The sequence below is a fragment of the Cyphomyrmex costatus genome, unplaced genomic scaffold, assembly GCF_001594065.2.
Source record: "Cyphomyrmex costatus isolate MS0001 unplaced genomic scaffold, Ccosl1.0 scaffold120, whole genome shotgun sequence".
Classification (NCBI taxonomy): domain Eukaryota; kingdom Metazoa; phylum Arthropoda; class Insecta; order Hymenoptera; family Formicidae; genus Cyphomyrmex; species Cyphomyrmex costatus.
This window is the reverse complement of record NW_017275174.1, coordinates 802,783-822,139: the sequence shown is the minus strand read 5'-3', so window position 1 is coordinate 822,139 and position 19,357 is coordinate 802,783. Positions and strand designations below refer to the sequence as shown.

Sequence of the window (19,357 nt, the reverse complement as noted above, 5' to 3'; positions counted from 1 at the left end):
ACGGCGATCTAAAAATTCACGCTCTCGCAGGAGGGACGATCGAAGGTGCGGCCACGTGGTCGATTCGACGACCGCGAGATATAACTCCCGTTCGCCTCGCTCTTCGTTCGGCTCCACAGCTTTTCTAAAATTACGCAAATTCCGCGTGTTGCGCCGAGGACCGAGTGCGCGAGGGCACGCTAATCGGCGACTCAATCTATTTGGCGATTAACGTGGCAAAAAACGTCACTTACCCCGTGCGGCTGCCTGACGAAGCCCCGGTGGTTATTTCGGTCGTCAGCCATTGCACCTTGTCCTGAAACCGGCCAATACAGCGATATTAGACGAAGATATTATCGTAATAATAAATTCAATTAAAAAACATAAAATCAATTCAAGCTTCATAGATAGATGAATTTGATAAATTGTTGATCCTGTTTTCAAAGGCTATCAAGTTACGGCTAATTTAACTGAATTTTTCGAGCGAATTAATATGGTTCATATATAAATAGACGATCGTACAAAACATTTTCTGCTGTTTAAGGATTTTCTCGGTGATTTGCGCGAAGATCGAGTAACAATCGCGATATATCTTGGTCGATGATTCTCTCCATCAAATCGCGAACGGCCGACTACTCTGACCTCGTACGATCGAGACTCGTCGTTCACTCTTGAACGACATCTTGGCATCCGCAGAATTAACGTCATTAAGCGAATTGACGTGGTTTTATGCGAGAAACGAAAGGCATCGCGAACGCTGGCGCATGCACGCACGCACGCACGAACGCACGCACGCATATTGGAAAATGTTCTTGTTGCAGGCAACCTCGGCTATCGTTGCGGTTGATCGGTGACGTGTCGTAATACAAAATATTAAGGGCAAAACGGGGTGCCATAGGACGGTCAGCGTGAAACTTTCCCTCGACTGCATGCAAATCGCACGTACACTGAGAAAAATGTTTTGGTTGTACGAGGGAAGCTTCCATGAGAGAAAAGTGTTTGGTATTTGCGACCATAAATGTATGGTAAAATAATTAAGCTTCAGGAGCTGCACTTTTATGATTATTGGTGTTAGTAATAATGACCTTTTATGTATAATTTTCTCAAACCTATTAATATTTATAACAATTATTTCCAGATTTGTATCTAAATTTTTAGTATATATATATATATATATATATCATATACTTCGGCAAAACTGTTCTTTTTGTATAATCGTAAAAAAATTATCTGATATTTTGTAATATTTTTAAAAATTTATCATATTTTGTGGGAAGAGTTCTGAAAACATACCTATATTCTAAGATTTTACAATATCTATTAAAAAAATAAGTTTTTCATAGATATTGCAGGACGAAAAATTTTAGAATATTTCAAAATTCACATACTTGATAAATTCTAGAAAATGTGTAGAATTTCTTTTCCCAAAAAAGTGTTCCAATTTCTATAAGAAAATTAAAGAAATTTTCTAAGAAGTTATAAAATTATACAGAAATGTTGAAAAAATATATGAAGAATTCTAAATAAAATCTTCACTATATAGATGAAGTATCTGATCTTCTGATTGAAATATCTACTAGATAATTATGCAACTAGATTTTTTCCTGTACGGGAATAACACGACAAAACCGAGCGTGCATATCCGCGCGTTATATGTATATATATGTAGTAATATACCACGAGAACGGTTGTACCTTGGGTTGTACAGACACTGGGCAGGTAATTACCTACTCCGAAACGCGGTTGACTCCCCTCGCAACGGGTGTTCGCGTTTATTTTTTGCGTTATTTTCTTTTTTTACGACAGCGTGAAGAGATCGCGATCGAGTTCGTCGCATGCAGCCGCTACTTCGTGTGTCGAGGACTACGAGACGAAGTCGTCGGTTCGCCGCAGCTGCATCGCGCGGCCCGATTGGAAGGAGATCGCGAGAGGCTCTCTCGCAAAAAGCGATCCGTCATTACGGACTCTCGGGGAGCGGCCTCGTTTGCTTTCCATGCGATTTTTCACGCAATGCTGAATCGCGATCGGGACGAATGGATCATCGCGCGAGCCTATCATCGTGAGCTTATCATAAATTTTGAAGGAAGAGCGCACACAAATGCATACACATGCCGCACCCACCGTGCGATAATTTCGATCGATGCGAGAACGCATTTATGGAATCGGAAACGGAATATTCCGTCGAGTCGAGCGAACGAAATAACCAACGAAAATGGAAATCGCGCTTTAACGTTATCACGGAGGTAAAGCTCGAAATACCGAGTTTCTTGCACGCGCGCGTGCGAGAAGTTTCATACAACTTGATCGCTTGAAAAGCGAATACCACACACAAGATCGTGTTTCGTGTTGGAATATATATCGGCACGCAAAATATGAAACATCTTGTAAAGTATTGATTTCTCCGGTAAGCCGTCTGGATATTCTTTATGTAAAAACGACATGGAGAATTAATTTATGTGAAAAAACTTATACTCAAATACATTAATAAAATTGGAAAATTTTATAAGTTTTAAGTTTAGACTGAAATCTTGTGAACCAAGATATTTATTCCTCCGAGTCAAATAACTTTTTTTTACTTCTTACTTATTTTTTTGGCACCGGTACAAGCAACGGAGATATTTCAAGTGATTAAATCAGTTTTTATAGCTGCACGCAGAAGAAATTTTTAAATTTTTGTTGAAATATTAAAAAATGTAGCTAGATATAGATCTAAAAATAAATAGAGAATATGTCGATATAAATAATTGTATTACTATAATGTTAATAATAACTTTTTTTATACTTAATAGAACTAATAGTTCTATTAACAAATATATATAATTGATAACCCAAAAAGATTATAATTATATTTATTATCTTAAAAATGATTGTATTTGTAGTTACTAATCTAACTACAAATTATAGTCATTTTTGAACCAACTATATTTTATAATAATGTGTAATTATAGACACAAATAACAAAATCTTTTCTCTCAGCACAATAATTTTCAGGTTTTATAAACGTCTCAATAAATAACCCCATAAATTATATTTAAATAATAATAATTGTAATTTTTGTGGTAATAATAACCATGTATAATTTATAGTTGCTAACTATGTTTATAAATAATTAGACATATATAGTTTCTATATTGTTAACATTATAACAGAGAGAGAGAGAGTAGAGAGAGAGAGAGAGAGAGAGAGAGAGAGAGAGAGAGAGAGAGAAAGTAATAATCATTATAGTAATACGTAATCACAGTTACAAGTACCAAAAATTTTTCTCTCATAGTGTAAGACACCTTTAGTTGACCTAGTTATTTTTATTGAATTGCTAATAATAAATTTTTTTATTTTTGCAGACTGTACTATAATAGAATTTTTTTTCTCATTTTTCCGCCAAATTTTAAATCTCTATTTCACTTTAAGTAGAGAATATATACGTACGTACTAATTCACATGGAAAGAGCTACTTCGCTGAAGTATCTAAAGTTTAGCTAGATATTAGATCTGAAAATAATTATGTTGGACTATCAAAGTAATTACATATAGGATGCTCAAGCATGATGTAGTGCTACAAACAGTTTTGAATATTCTAATAACTAACTTGAACGTTTAATATAATTAAACTGTATATTTAAACATATTCATTTTCAGACCTGTATCCAGCCAAATTTTTAAATATTTCAACAAAATATTTAAAAACTTTTCCATGCAGCTACAAATACAGAACTACGTAATTTTACATGACAGGCGCATGAAAAATGCTGCATTGTATTAAATTGATAACAGTTAAAAGCAGAAATGCGCAAAATGTTGGCGCCTTCCGTCCTGCCGTTCGCTCGAAAACGCGATGTTGTTTCGAGTTCGTAATCAGCAATTAATAGCCGCACCACGCACGTGCCTTTGATGCATTCTACGTACATGTGTTGTGCATATGTGTGCACGATTTTAATCGCTTTATTTATTATTGCAGAGCGACACTCATCATGAATCGTTTCCGATAAATTACTGTCGATGCTACCGCACGTTGAATACAATCGCATTCCCGAAAATTAACCAAACTTAGAAACTTTAAAATAAACGAAAATCACTGTTTAACTGTTTAAGATAAAATACAGACACAGGCATACTGATAAACAAAATTGTTCATATAACTAAATTAATTTGGTATTTATATTTCTTTCAATGAAGAATGTATAAAGAATTTAAATCAAACATATATCATATTTAACTTAAGCCTGATTATTTTCGTCATTTTAACTTTAAACAAGACTTAAAACTCTCGGCTTGAGAGAGAGAGAGAGAGAGAGAGAGAGAGAGAGAGAGAGAGAGAGTTTTAAGCCTCGCTTAAAGTCAAATAAGTTGATGCTACACACAATCGAATTTGAAATGCATAATATTTTTCAATGAAAAAAATGGAAACTACTGAATTAATTTAGTCAAACGAACAATTTTTTTTCTTAATGCACGTATATTGTATATACAAACCTATATACCATATTTTACATACAATCTTAGAAAATAACATTTTCCGCTTCTCTAATTATACTCCTGTGTTAAATATTTTATTAAAATTTTACCATAAATTAATTATAATTTAAAATCATTTTTTGTGCCAATGTATGTATCTTTTTGGTAGGACTGTAAATATAACTATTATTGCTAACACACATTGCAGCAGTAATAAAAATTGAAAATATAAAAATGAATCTCTTAATACGTATTTTACTAAACTATAATAATAAATACTAAACACTTTTATCTCAGTGCGTGTATCTTTCCAGTTATATCTATTAAATTTCCAATTTACGTAATCAATTTTTTTCTCATGCAATTGTACATATAATAGCAATGTTCTTTACCATAGTAAAACTTTTTTGCTCCCTTTCGCCATTTCGTAAACTTCAAATATATATACATCTACTTCATTTTAAGTACGAGTGTACTCGTACTAAACTGATCAACTATGAAAAACACAGACCTATTGAAGTTTGAAAAAATTTATATTATATACAATATATATATATATATATATATTCGTTTAAATAACGTGACAACATCATAATTAAGTAGTTAATTATTTAAATTATTTATTTACTTTCACAATTAACTTTGCTAATTTTATGCATTGCAGCTTTTAATATGTACGAATCTAACGTAGTGCAAATGTTAGAGAATTTGCTATATTATTTTATATTAAATTGCTACTAATTAATGTTGGTAACTTAATATATAATTTCTTTTAGATATAAAAAATATTTAATCATGTGATAGTGTCTATTTAATTCTTACAATATCAGTGTTAATATTGACACCAACATGGTATGGCTTTATAACTCCTAGTGTCTATATCAGCATTAACATGATGTGAATTTACAAACATCTTATATTTATATCACATCATCATAGTATGGATTTAAAACCCATGATGTTATTTAAAATCCACATCATGTTGGTGTTAATATAAAATTATAAATCTCTATACCGATATATTTAGAGCATAAAAATTATTTTTCCTAGAAAACTGTTCGGCTATCTTATTTTTTCAACTTACAAAATGTTAAACGCGCGTCTTCTTCATTAATCGCTTGCAGGATAAAAGAGTCATGTTCCTTGAAAAATCGGAAACCAGGGATTCTTTCTTTTCATATTGTTGACGATGGGAAACGGAATATAGATCGGGAATCTGGATTTTGATGGCATTTTGGAGCGAGGAATCGCAAGCCGCAATCTTCGATTTCGGAGCAAAATGCGCTAAAGCCCATGTTATACTACGCATTACAGATTACAAATCGAAGATAAGAATTCAGCCAATTAGAACAACACGGATTAAAAATTAAGATTATTTAACTGGTGGAATTCTAATCTTCATTTTGTAATCTCCTCAATCTCTAAGTCTGAGTCTACGAGTCGGTAGTCTTAGAAATCGGCTGCTGGTCAACTCTACTAATTTACCGATTTCGATCAATCCCAACTAAACCGATTATCCTTCAGAATCACTAAAGCTCACAGTTTCACAATTAACTCTTAACCGAGATTTATCTTAATCCTTAATTCTAGAATTAGAAAGAGATGAGAAATAACAGTTAATCGTAAATTGTGAAACTGGGCCTAAGGATCTGTTTTTTTTTTGTGGCTGACCTAGTGTATACTTTTAGAATTTAAAGTGAGAGTATATATTTAATATTTACGAAAGCAAGAAAAAGTGTTAATGCAATGTACTAGGAATGCATGTAGTGCAGAAATAAAAAACAAACCTTAACTTATACAAACTGCCGACTTATTGTAGACTCGAACTAATGTGTAACGTGACACGGGCTTAATCCTAGACGCAGGGTAACGTTTGCGAAAACGGAGTATGCCGTACTTGCACCGCGCCGCGCCGCGCCGCGCCGCACCGGTACGACAGACGCGCAGTGCAACTGGGTGCCAGAGGGTCCGTAAAGGATTAATGCAAAATGTGCGGACGGGACAGAAAGCGGGGAACGGAGAGAGCCCTGAGGCGAGAAGTGAATTACGTTCGAGGGGCCGCTCACAGCGCTCATCAGGCCAGGCTTCTTTCCTTGCATGTAACTGTATGTAACGCAATGTAACGTACCTCGCGCAGGGTATATCACGCGCTATTCGTAGCTGTTCGCAGCGCCTCCGCTGGCCCACGAAGACGCGGGGCGCCTCTTCTCATCCGCGTCCGACGATGTTGCGTTGAAAGACTGATGACGTAGCCTCGCGCGATCGGAGAAACGTCCGACAGCGTTCGACGACGCATCGGCGACGGGCCGCCGTTCCAGGATGCATTATAGCGTGGATTCTTCCTGCTCTTCTTGTCGATCTGCTTCTTCTCTCTCTCTCTCTCTCTCTCTCTCTCTCTCTCTCTCTCTCTCTCTCTCTCTCTCGCTCTTCCGTCAAAGTACTTCGACACAAGTTAAGGGGAGGGGGAGGAGGGGGAGGGGGTTAGAGGGGACAAGCGAGGGAAGAGGGAGTCCTCAATTCTGTGACACTAGAGAAACGCACATGACGCAGCTAACCATGGGCTCCGTGGCTTTACAAACATTCTCTCGTATCCCGGAAAGACGGCACCGTCGTCGTGGTGAAAACTAACGTCACACGGGACGCGCGACTACCTTTTCGGCACTATGATTTATTAACGACGACGTGTGAGACGATCGCGTTAATAACATGGCCAGACTGGACTCACTCCGATTACTCCGAACGCACCGAAGTCTCCGAACTCGGAGTCCGAATGCGCGGTGCGCAGATCGCGTTGCGCGGCGCAGCCGAGAAGCGAGAACGTTGCTCCCCCAGCGCAAAATATCAGTTATCTACCCCGCTTCTTCTCACTAGTGTTCCTATTGGCTGCGCTCAGTAGAAAAGGTAAGTTTGCAACTATATAAAGTTCTTTGATGTAATTGTTCGCCCCATCTAAATGTATATAATCAATCATATTAGAAAATAAACTTAAGCCCATTCTATAATAGGCAGTAGCAGTAGTGGATTAAGGAATAGGCGTCGAAATCGACCAACGATAGTTAATTATCCTCCACACATTCGACTATAATTTGTTACTTTCTACACCAATTCCTTAATCGACTATTGCCACTGCCCATTGTAGAATGGGCTTTATACATAACGCATAAGAGAATCAACCAATCAAAATGCTTCTCTTCCATGAAGTGGGAGGAAAAAAAGGATTATGATTTGTTGATTCTATTATGCGTCATGCAAAAGTGTGTGCTGTGGTCTTAAGGTTGAAATCACATGGTGCGCAATTGGGAAAATTCGATGGAGTCTTCATTTAGCGCCACCGATCGAACTACTACGAGTAGGTAACATAACCAATAGGATCTTGTCTTTTAGGAGAAAGTTAAGGCCATCACACGTACAAAAATTTTAGTAGGATCGTAAGGTCTTAAGCAAATCGACCAATCACAATCAAGATTACGATCTCACATTTTCATACGCTAAACTGTGATTGGCCAATTTGCTTAAGACCTTACGATTCTACTAAAATTTTTGTACGTGTGATGGGCCTTCTACAATAAGCCGTAAGTCACAAATCATAAGTCATAAGCTAGAAATGGACCAATCACAGTCGTCAATTTTTAGTTTCTTACTTCCGATTTATGACTTCTGGCTTATTGTAGAAGGCCCATGATGGCCTTTACCTACTCGCGCTAATTCCAATTTCTCCCGTCAGGGAGCGTAGCGACACATCGAATTTCATAGAACTGCAAACCGAGAGAAGCTTGATACCTAGTTCACATTTCACAGTAGGCGCGATGAGCGAAGCGCCTCTATGTCCACAAAACGTGGACATTGAACTATGTAGCCAATGTCCACGATCGTGTCGGTAATGTTCACGATTTTTTGGTTCGAATCTTCTCTATGTCCATGATTATCGCTCCGTTAGACAAACAAACTAACGAAGAATGGGCTTAAGGTGATGCTGGACCCACCTGTTTTATCATTACTTACTTAGTTAAAGACTCGTTTCTCTTAATTGCATTTATGGATGGAAAAATCCTTCTGCATAATTAAAGTATCGACAACAATGAATTGCGCTAGCTACATTTGAATACGAAAAACGGAAAAAAAATTTACAGTTTTCGTTATCGAAAATCACAGAAGCCGATAACGAAACTGTAAGTTTTTAATTTTCTTCCGTTTTTCGTATTGAAATGTAGCACAATTCATTGTTGTCGATACTTTAATTATACAGAAGGATTTTTCCATCCGTAAATGCAATTAAAAGAAACGATTGTGTTTATAGTTCTTCCAATAAAATGCAACACATTGATCAAATATCTTTATATATTATAAGATTTGATACGTATCATATTATTTGAATGCCGCATGTTGTACTTTGTGCAAATTCGGGTTAAATGATTAAACATTCTGTTTTTTTTTTAATTTTCTTTTTATTTAATATTAAAGTTTATTATTACAAGATTTTTGTAATACAGTAATGACATTTATGCATTGATGAAGATTTAAGCCCATATGGCACATAGAAAAACGTAAAACCGTAAAATGTAACAATAAGAGAATTGGCAAATCATAGACAGTTTTCTTATTATTATTACTTTTGTCTTATTTGATCTGTTTTCTGCACTAGACTGCACTATAGAACTCTCTTTCACGCTTTCAATAAATAACAAACATATAATATGCCTTTTAAGTTCCAAAAGTGTACACTAGTTCAGCCACAAAAAACAGATCTATTGTCTTACGTTTTTGTATGTGCCATGGGTTTTATTTTGTATTGCCACACACAAGCAAAATTCTTAGATTACAATCACATAAAAAGTATATAACATCCAATTGTATATAGACCATCTTATTTTTTAGTACATACATAAATTATGTAAATTTTGAGCAAAATATAATGGGCATATTCAGGAGAATGTATATTTTACATTTGTTGGAAGTTTTCTTGGTTAAAGATTACATTTTTAAATTTAATGAAATAATTATGCTTTATCCTATAGCAAACAAAACATTTAATAGTCGCAAAATAAATGTTTCGCCAAATGTGACCGTTACAATGACATAAAATGATATCAAAAAGAGTAAAAAAATATGTTTAATTTGCGTTCTTTCACTCTTTTAATTAGAAATGTTTATTGTTTATTCTTTTTGACATTGTGTACAAGTTTCTATTATACTGCTCACCTTTTGATCACTTTATATTTTAATCTTGAAGTAACAACATCTTGCATTATATAATTTATAAAATTTTCATATAAATATTAAATTGATTTTGATTTCATAGTATTTAATATATTGATTTTTAATTTTTGTTTTGATTGTCTTTTAGTTTACTGAGCAGTTTAATGAAGCTTTGCAATAATTAAATTTAAGATTGTTATCAACACAATCAATTCTTGACAATCATGTGAGTCTTTTTAATATTATTAAAAAGTTAGACTATTATAACATCCCATAAACATCGTTTTTTAAAAAATTTTTTAGTTGAATTTATACATTTAGATGAATAAGAATTGACATTTGGAACAACATCTTGATTTTGCGATTATTATGTTAATATTTTTATCTATATTGATAAGGACCCAAATATAGGGTCGAAACATTTATTTATATTGTATTTTATTAAATTGAATTACATACGTTTAACTTGTGTCGGCTCTTAATGGCAATTATTCCTTATTGTATTGATTTAAAAAAGTATATTTAAATTTTGATCATAATTAGAGATCATTTCATTATTTTTTTAACATTATTTTTATATAATTTTGATATAATCGCGATTTGTTTTTTTATACATAATTCTACATACATATAATTAAAAAATTATTTCCATATTAAAAATGTATCACAAAATCATAATCAAAAGTGTATCACATGACGTAATTATGATTTGTATAAAACAATTATATTACTGAACGTTTTCCTAACCTTTTTATGATTATATTATATGTTCTACGTATTTTTTATACTTTACATCAATGAGAGAGCATCTATAAGGACATCGAAGACATAAGAGACAAATGCTCTTTCTCAATAGCCATGTTTAAGGGAGTTTTTCCTCTTGCATTTAACGCTGACTGAAAAACACAAATGGCATTAGTCAAAGTCGATAAAAAGTTAGAACTTTTCCTTACAGAATTTAATAAAGAAAATGTTTTTTCCATATCGATATTTAAATTTGGAAATGATCGAATAGCGTTTAAAACATTTGTTAAATGTGGGTATTTAGCAATATTATTTGGATGTCGACATTGCAAAATTTCTTTCCACATATTATCGAAATTTAATGAAGTAAGTCGCCGTTTCTCCTCTATTGTAAACTCTAATGATAAAGCAGTCCATTCCTTCTTTAAAGCATCTTCGTCAAAATCACCAATAGTTTTAACTATAAAAGAAACATCACTGAATGACGTTTCTACATCCGTTTCAAATAAATTTTGGAAAACTTGTAATTTTGATAAAAATACATTTTTCACAGGTAACCTTTCACAAATTTCTTTTGCAGCAGTTACATAGAACATCAAACAGTTCTCTCGGACAGCCACAACTACGTTCTCATGTTCTTGCCTTACTAATTCATTAAGGTATTCCTCACATTCTGATCCTAAAAAAATTTCATTCAGAATTTTTTGATTCTCCTCTAAAGAGAAGTCTACGTCTGATAATGAAGATGTTAAATACTCAGTTTTTAAAAAATTTTGACAAACTTGTTGAAGAAGTTTTAAAGATCTCGATTGCAATAAATGAATTCGCGTTTCTAATGTTTCAAAAAATATATTAAATGCATTAAAGAAATTTAAAACGTATTTTAAAAAAAGAAAATAAGCTTTTATTTCTATAATGCTCATTATAAATAATACATTATTTGCAGATCGTGTTCTCACAGTTGTTTCTAAAAAAATTTTGATCGCATCCCAATATTTCAAAAATTTTTCCACACAAATATAGCGAGAAAGCCAATATGTATCGTGCTTTAATATTTTATTATTTGTTTCTTGGATACATTCACGAAATTCCTTAAATGCAAATAAACCTTCCCGATGTTTAATTATATAAGTAAAAACATTTTTTATCAAGTTTTCACATAATTTGGGTATTTTGTCGCATGCATTAGAAGCTACTAATGAGATAGAATGGCAAGAACATAAAAACGTCATTAAATGTGGAGATAATTTTTCTAATTTCTCTCTAAATGAATGATTCTCTGTCACAACAGACTCGTTGCATAACAAGGCAACAATGTTTGAAAGTGGAATATTTAATTCCAACATTTTATTTTTAAATCTTTCAAACAATTCGTTTGCACTGAAATCTTTGGCATGGATACTAATTAATTCAACTAATTGCGAACGTATATTTAATGTTTCTGAATCAACGTAACGAACTTGAAGAGCCATCATTTTCTTATTATATCCACAATTGTTAGATGTCACACCTATAAATACTATAAATTTGGTATTCTTAATCTTGTTAACGAGACGGTTCATTTCAATTGGATATAAAACATTTTTAATAATGTGTGTGTATTTTTTTTTATTCATATACATTTTTTTTGCTTCGTTAGGAACTCCTTCTGCGTGTTCAAATAAGTTATTAATCATCTCGCGTGAATTTCTACGAGAAATATTTTTATCGGTGAGTACTGCGGCATATTTGATATATGCTATTATTTTACGGTCGTTTGACGTCAAATATGGTTTATTAATTTGAATATTTAAATCTTTATTTGATTTTCTTATTATAGTAGAACGAGTTTTAGATCTATTTATACATGCATTACTTCTATCATTCGATAATAATAAAGTTTTTGCAGTATTATTTTTACTGTAAGAATTCATATTTTATAATATGTTTTGACAATTTTCTGTTTCATTCACAGCATTAAAAATTACTATCCAATAATACTTTGCAATATATTCATAATTTATATCGATCATTAGCAAACCAATCTTCCATAAAGTTTTGCTTATGTTTTGATGTAAAGAATGCTTTAATACAATCAACTGACTGCCTTACTGTAACATATCACGACTGACGAGAACAGGAGTCTGCAAGGTTAATGTGTTCCTAGAGACGCGTTTTTTGCGTATGTACAATGTAGTGGTACTAGTAGCGCGTAGTTAGTAGCAACTAGTAGAAATCCAGCGGTGTCAGGTGTATCCATGTATTGATAGGGGTAAGGGTTTGGCGAGCTCCAGGCAGCCGTTAGAGTAAGGTTAGTTAGGCTAAGTAATATAGCTACAAATACGTGAATAATTTAATTTCAAATATAAATGAGACTTCCTTATATGTATATGCAAATAATCAACATTGAACTTACATTAATAATTGACAGATTGGGATGTTTCCTCAGGTCCTACGTATAATTGTGGTCTCATCGCAGTTATTTGTGTAGTCATTGATGTTGCGATTAGTACCAAATAAATAGTATCAAGTATCGCTGAATAAGTCCAGACCTAGAATAGGTTTTTGATCCTTAAATCACAATAAGAAATGAACGAATCATAGTCAATTATTCTCCTCTCATTTTTTTGACTGTAAATGGTTAATTTCTTACGGCTTAAAGCTTAAAGAAGACAGTAAACGTAAGACATGCCATAAGAATTAGCTAATAACAGTCAAGAATTTTTGAAAACTTTCAACTCTGATTGGCTCATATTTACGGTACGTCTTACAACTACTGTTATAGAGAATGTGTGCGGTCTCCTTGACATCTATTACAGATTCGAACTTACGTGTTATACATTGATGTCCAAATTTTATATCTTGTTCAAGTTTTTTTAAGAGTAAATAAAAATGTTATAACCCATAAAAAGTTTGTCTAAACTGCATGCACAATTCGGAGAAAATAAGCTGTCGAAATCGTAAGCGTACAATATAATATGCAGCAACACCAAATGCGATCACAGAGCGCAACTCTCTTAATTTATATTCGTCAAAATGGAGTGCGCATGTACTTTATTTTGCCTGTCTTCGTTGCTCTCTCTGTATTATAATGACGGTTATGGATTATTGATCGAATGTTTCCCAGATGGCAAGCTGCCATCATTTTTGACATTGGCTGTGTTCAGCAGATTCAACAGTTTTGCAACCATTTTACGATTCGTCTCGCTGATTGGATTATACTTTTAGGTCTAAATGAATAGTCCTATCTCAGCGAAGAATCATAAAACAGTTGTAAAACTGTTAAGTCTGCTGAATGCAGTCATTTTGAATTATTGACATGATGTGATTCTTATCATTTTTATTATTAATTATGATGAAATTTGAAAAATTTATTATCCAAAAATGTATTACCCGGATAACTACAATAACGCAAGTCAGAGATACACTCAACGTTTAATAGTTTATTAAACATTTTATTATTCAAATACCATCAATGATACAAAGCGCAAAATATAAGAGAAAGAATAAGTAATGTAGCACTTCTAGAAAATATTAATAATTTGTCATAACACATATTTAAATTACGCTAAATTACATAAATAAGTATATTTATATGACGATACAGAGAGTATATTCTATTCTATAGCTTGTCTGTATTATGTGTATTGTAAAGTATTACACCAGTTTTACAATCACTTAACTAGGCAGAACATAACTATGACAAAAGTTATTTAAAAAAAAAAAATTATATAGAAAGAACATTTAGTCGGAGGAAAAGAAAATATTTTTGTTTATAAAAAGGATTTTTAAATAAGTTAATTATTTCTATTGTGTTATCATTTGTGCTGCAATAGTTCTGTGGAACATTCATATAAAAATTGCGCATATGAAAATGTTTTAGTCAGTTTAATAGTCAGAAAATGCAATATATTTAGATGATTCTCCTAGTAACTCGAATGGATTAGATTATTGGATTAGATTACGTTCCATCATTCGATACTTTTTAAGAGTTATTTTAATTAATTGACACATTTATTGTATTGTAATAATATCATTAATATTTGTAAAACATGATGAAATAAAATGACAATTTGTTATTGCAATGTGTCGAAAACTAAGTCGAAAACTTGTATGTATCATTTTACAATTTTCACGATAATTAACGAAATATTAATAATTTCTAAAAATTGCTGAATAAGATAAAATCAATGCATAAGATAACTTTAAAATATTTTTCAGAGTTTTTATGAAATATCTTAAAGATGTTTCTTAAAGACCTCTTAAAAATATTTTAAATATTTGTTTTATGTGCCGATTTTAGACATTCTGCTATATTAACTAGAAATCTAAAAAAATTGCAAGAACTGATAAGTGGTAGATATACTTTAATCATTAGGTGCGTTTCGAATTACATATAAAGAGCACGAGGTATGATTTTATTCTTCATCACACCGTATCACACCATTATATTGCTGTCTCTTATCTGTGTCTCTTGATGGAAAGTTCACTGTGTTACTTAGCAAATTCGGATAAAGTGATTAGACATTCTGTTTTCTATTTATCAACATCAAAGTTAATTATTACAAGATTTTAGTAATACATATAATGACATTTATGTATTGAAGATTTTATTTTCTATTGTGTATCACATATAAGTTCTTATGATATAGTTATATAAATAACACATAACACTCAATTATATACTATTATTTTTTGGCAATAAATTATATAAATTTCAATGAAAATGTAATGGCCGTATTCAGGAAAATGTTTATTTTACATTTATTAGAAATTTTCTTTGCTAAGAATTGTTACTTTTAAATCTAACGAAATAATTGCTTTATTTCAGCAAAGAAAACTGTTAATAGTCGCAAAATAAATGTTTTACTGAATGCGACTGTTTTTTTTACAATGACATAAATTATAATGTTAAAAGCAGTAGAAAAATATACTTAAATTTTCATTTTAATTGGATCATTTCCTTGTAATATCATTTTTATATAATTTTGACATAATCGCAATTTCTTTTTCTATACATAATAATTCCATATACATAGTTAAAACATTATTTTTATATTAAGAATTTATCACAAAACCATAATCAAAGTTTATCACATGACATCATTATAATTTTTATAAAATGACTATCACCGGATGTTATCTTGAACTCTTTGTGATTATATGTCCTACGTATTTTATTCTTTACGTAAATAAGGATATAATCTATCTGTAGTCATAAGAGACAAATGCTCTTTCTCAATAGTCATGCTTAAGGAAGTTTCTCCTCTCGCAGTTAACGCTGATTTAAAAACGCACATGGCATTAATCGTAGCCGGTGCAGTGCGGCAATGATTCCTTAAAACATATTCTATATTAGAAGAAAATGTTTTTTCCATATCGGCATCTGAATTTGGAAATGATCGAATAGCATTTAAAACATTTGTTAAATGTGGATATTTAGCAATATTATTTGGATACCGACGTTGCAAAATTTCTTTCCACATATTATCGAAACTTAATGAAGTAAGTCGTCGTTTCTCCTCTATTGTAAACTCTAATGACAAAGCAGTCCATTCCTTCTTTAAAGCATCTTCATCAAAACCGCCAATAGTTTTAACTATAAAAGAAACATCACTGAATGACGTTTCTATATCAGTCTCAAATAAATTTTTGAAAACTTGTAACTTTGATAAAAATATATCTTCCACAGGTAACTTTTCACAAATTTCATTTGCAGCAGTTACATAAAACATCAAACAGTTCTGCCGGACAGTTACAACTACGTTCTCATGTTCTTGCCTTACTAATTCATTAAGGTATTCCTCACATTCTGATCCTAAACAAATTTCATTCAGAATTTTGTGATTCTCTTCTAAAGAGAAATCTATGTCTAATAATGAAGATGTTAAATGCTCAGTCTTTAAAAAATTTTGACAAATTTGTTGAAGAAGAATTAAAGATTTTGATTGCAATAAATAAATTCGTGTTTCTAATGTTTCGAAAAATATATTAAATGCGTTAAAGAAATTTAAAACGTATTTTAAAAAAAGAAAATAAGCTTTTATTTCTATAATGCTCATTATAAATAATACATTATTTGCAGATCGTGTTCTCACAGTTGTTTGTAGAAAAATTTGGATCGCATTCCAATATTTCACAAATTTTTCCACACAAATATAGTGAGAAAGCCAATATATATCATACTTTAACATTTTATTATTTATTTCTTGGAAATATTCATACAACTCCTTAAGGTCAGAATATTCCGGATGTTTAATTATATAAGTACAAACACTATTTACCAAATTTTCGCAAAATCTGGGTAATTTATCGCACGCATTATACGTTATTAATGCGGTAGAATGACAAGAACATAAAAACGTCATTAAATGTGGATGACATAATTTTTTAAATTTCTCTCTAAATGAATGATTCCCTGTTACGACAGACTCGGTGTTGCATAACAAGGCAACAATGTTTGAAAGTGGAATATTTAATTCCAACATTTTATTTTGAAGTGTTTCAAACAATTTGTTTTCACAAAAATTTTTGGCATCGATACTCATTAAATCAACTAATTGTGAACGTACATCTAATGTTTCTGAGTCAACATATCGAACTTGAAGAGCTATCACTTTATTATTATCTTCATAAGTATCAGATTTGGTGCATATAAATACTGTAAATTTGGTATTCTTAATCTTGTTAATAAAACGTTTTATTTCAATTGGATATAAAATGTTCGTAATAATCTGTGTGCACTTTTTTTTACCCATGCGCATCTTTTTTATTACGTTAGGACCTTCTCCTACATGTTCAAATAACTTAAGTATTTCAGTCGAATGTTTACAAGGAATATTTTGATCGATGAGTAATGCGACATATCTGATCTCTGCTTCTTTTCTACGATCACTAAACCTCACCTTAAACGTTTTATTAATTTTAACATTTACATGTTTATTTGATTCACTTATTTCAGCAGAACTACTTTTACGTCTATTTGTGTGTGCGTTACTTTCATCATTAGATGATGATAAATTCTTCTCAGTATTATTTTTATTATATGTAGAATTCATGTTTCATGATATGAGTTGACCACTATTCAATGGTACTTTACGTATTCATAATTTATATCGATCATCAGTAAGCCAACCTTCTGTAAAGTTTCGCTTATGTTTTCACGTTGCTTTAATTCAGTCGATTAACTGTCTCACTGTGACATATTACATCTGACGAGAACAGGAGTCTGCAAGGTTAATGTGTTCCTAGAGATGCTCTTTTGGCGCATGTGCAATGTGGTGGTACTAGTAGTGCGTAGCTAGTAGCAGCTAGTAGATATCCAGCGGTGTATCCATGCATTGACAGGGGTAAGGGTAAAAAATCTTTGCGAGTCCCGGGCAGCCGTTAGGGTAAGGTTAGTTAGGCTAGGTATCGTATAGCTATAAATATGTGGATGATTTAATTTCAAATATAAATGAGACTTCTTATGTGTGAATACAAATCAACATTGGTTAATGTACTTACATTAATTAAGTGACAGGTTAAAATATCTACTCACATCTACGCAATTGTGGACTCATCGCACTTATTTCCGTAATCGTTCATGTTGCATTTAGTATCGAACAAATAGTATCAGTCAGTGTCAGGTGTCGTTGAGTAAGCCCGGACCTACAATAAGTTTTTAAGCTTGAAACCATGAGAAATGAACAAGTCATAGTCATAGATTCTTCTCGTATTCGACTGTAATTGGTTAATTTCTTAAAGATTAAAGCTTAAAACACGTATTGTAGATCCGGACTTACGTACTGTATACCTTGATGTCGATCAATCTTCCATATCTTATTCAAGTTTTTTTGCAAACCAAATTGTCAAAACCATCAAAAATTTGCGGAAACTGCGTGCACAATCTGAAAAAAATAGGCTATCGAAATTACAAGTGCACTATAGTATGCGGCAGCACCAAATGATCACAGTACATACGCAGCAGCGCCAACCCTCTTGATTGATGTTTGTCAAAATGGAGTGCGCATGTACTTTCATTTTCTCTCTCTCTCTCTCTCTCTCTCTCTCTCTCTGTGTGTGTATAATGACTGCCGCGATTGTTAATTGCGTATTGATCCATTCATACATTTCCCAGGTAGAGCAGCTGCCATTTTTTACATTGATAGCCATTTTGTAATTATTATTTCTTTTTATTATATATATATTATTATTTATGATAGAATTTCGAAAATACACTGACCAATAAAATTAACGCAACACCTGTTTTATTCTGCAAAAATAGGCAAATTTCAAAATAGAATTACTTCGTCAAAAATCGTCGTATCGAGATTTTTAAAAAGGTATCTTACAACTTGAAACCTCTACTTTTTAGCTATTTTAAAAAACAGTCTCACGGAATTTTATTAAATTACACAAACATAAATGAAGATATATCAGATCTCAAAATTTTTTTACGAAATTTACGAAGTTCTACGGGGCGGACTAAAAATTACACAGTAAATAAAGTCATATATTACACGATATTTTTTATTAAATTATTAAAACATATTTAGAATTTCTAAATTAAATTAAAGATGAGAATATAAATAAATAAATAATATAACATTTTATCATCCTAGGACTTTAGCCAAAAGTCCATTATAGGTAAACGCGCTACTGTCCTTATGTAATAACTGTATTTTTATAATACCTGTGGTACTGTAATTATACAAACCTGTTGTTTCTTATTTTGGACATCCTTTATTAAATGATCATTGATTAATTCAACAGATTCTGTATTATATTGATGCTATAAATTTGTACTTCACTTTTATTTGATTCCATTGTAGGCGAAATACATGGTATCGATGAAATATCTGGCTCAGTATTATCAATTAAAATAATCTAAAAATTTATTTACAAGTTATGTTAAAATTTACTTTCCTCGTATAATAACTGTAGCATTATATTATTACGAACTTGTTCCTTATTTTTAATATTATTAATTCTGGAATCATTAGTAAATTCTATAATTTGCGTATTA

At 31.9% G+C, this 19,357-nt stretch overlaps 1 protein-coding gene and 1 long non-coding RNA gene across 6 annotated transcripts in view; both read right to left on the bottom strand.

Annotated features, from left to right (window-relative positions):
- Window positions 1–6,789, bottom strand: part of RhoGAP19D (Rho GTPase activating protein at 19D) — a 36,571-nt gene extending 29,782 nt beyond the window's left edge. For all 4 annotated transcript variants that reach the window (XM_018546594.1, XM_018546608.1, XM_018546601.1 and 1 more), the window contains exons 1-2: window positions 6,560–6,789; window positions 234–295 (exon numbers count right to left, since the gene is read on the bottom strand). In XM_018546594.1, coding sequence (XP_018402096.1) covers window positions 234–284 — 51 coding nt within the window. In that variant the 5' untranslated portion in view covers window positions 285–295; window positions 6,560–6,789. The remainder of the gene's footprint in view (window positions 1–233; window positions 296–6,559) is intronic.
- A 5,714-nt stretch (window positions 6,790–12,503) lies between these two features.
- On the bottom strand, window positions 12,504–18,339 carry LOC108779283 (uncharacterized). 2 transcript variants are annotated; one of them, XR_001940869.1, is made up of 5 exons: window positions 18,313–18,339; window positions 18,135–18,239; window positions 17,891–18,000; window positions 12,767–12,902; window positions 12,504–12,684 (listed from the first exon to the last, which is right to left on the bottom strand). It is a non-coding gene; the product is annotated as an uncharacterized LOC108779283 (long non-coding RNA). The 2 variants fall into 2 exon arrangements; XR_001940870.1 differs by having other exon boundaries at window positions 18,139–18,239.
- Between the last annotated feature and the right edge of the window lie 1,018 nt (window positions 18,340–19,357).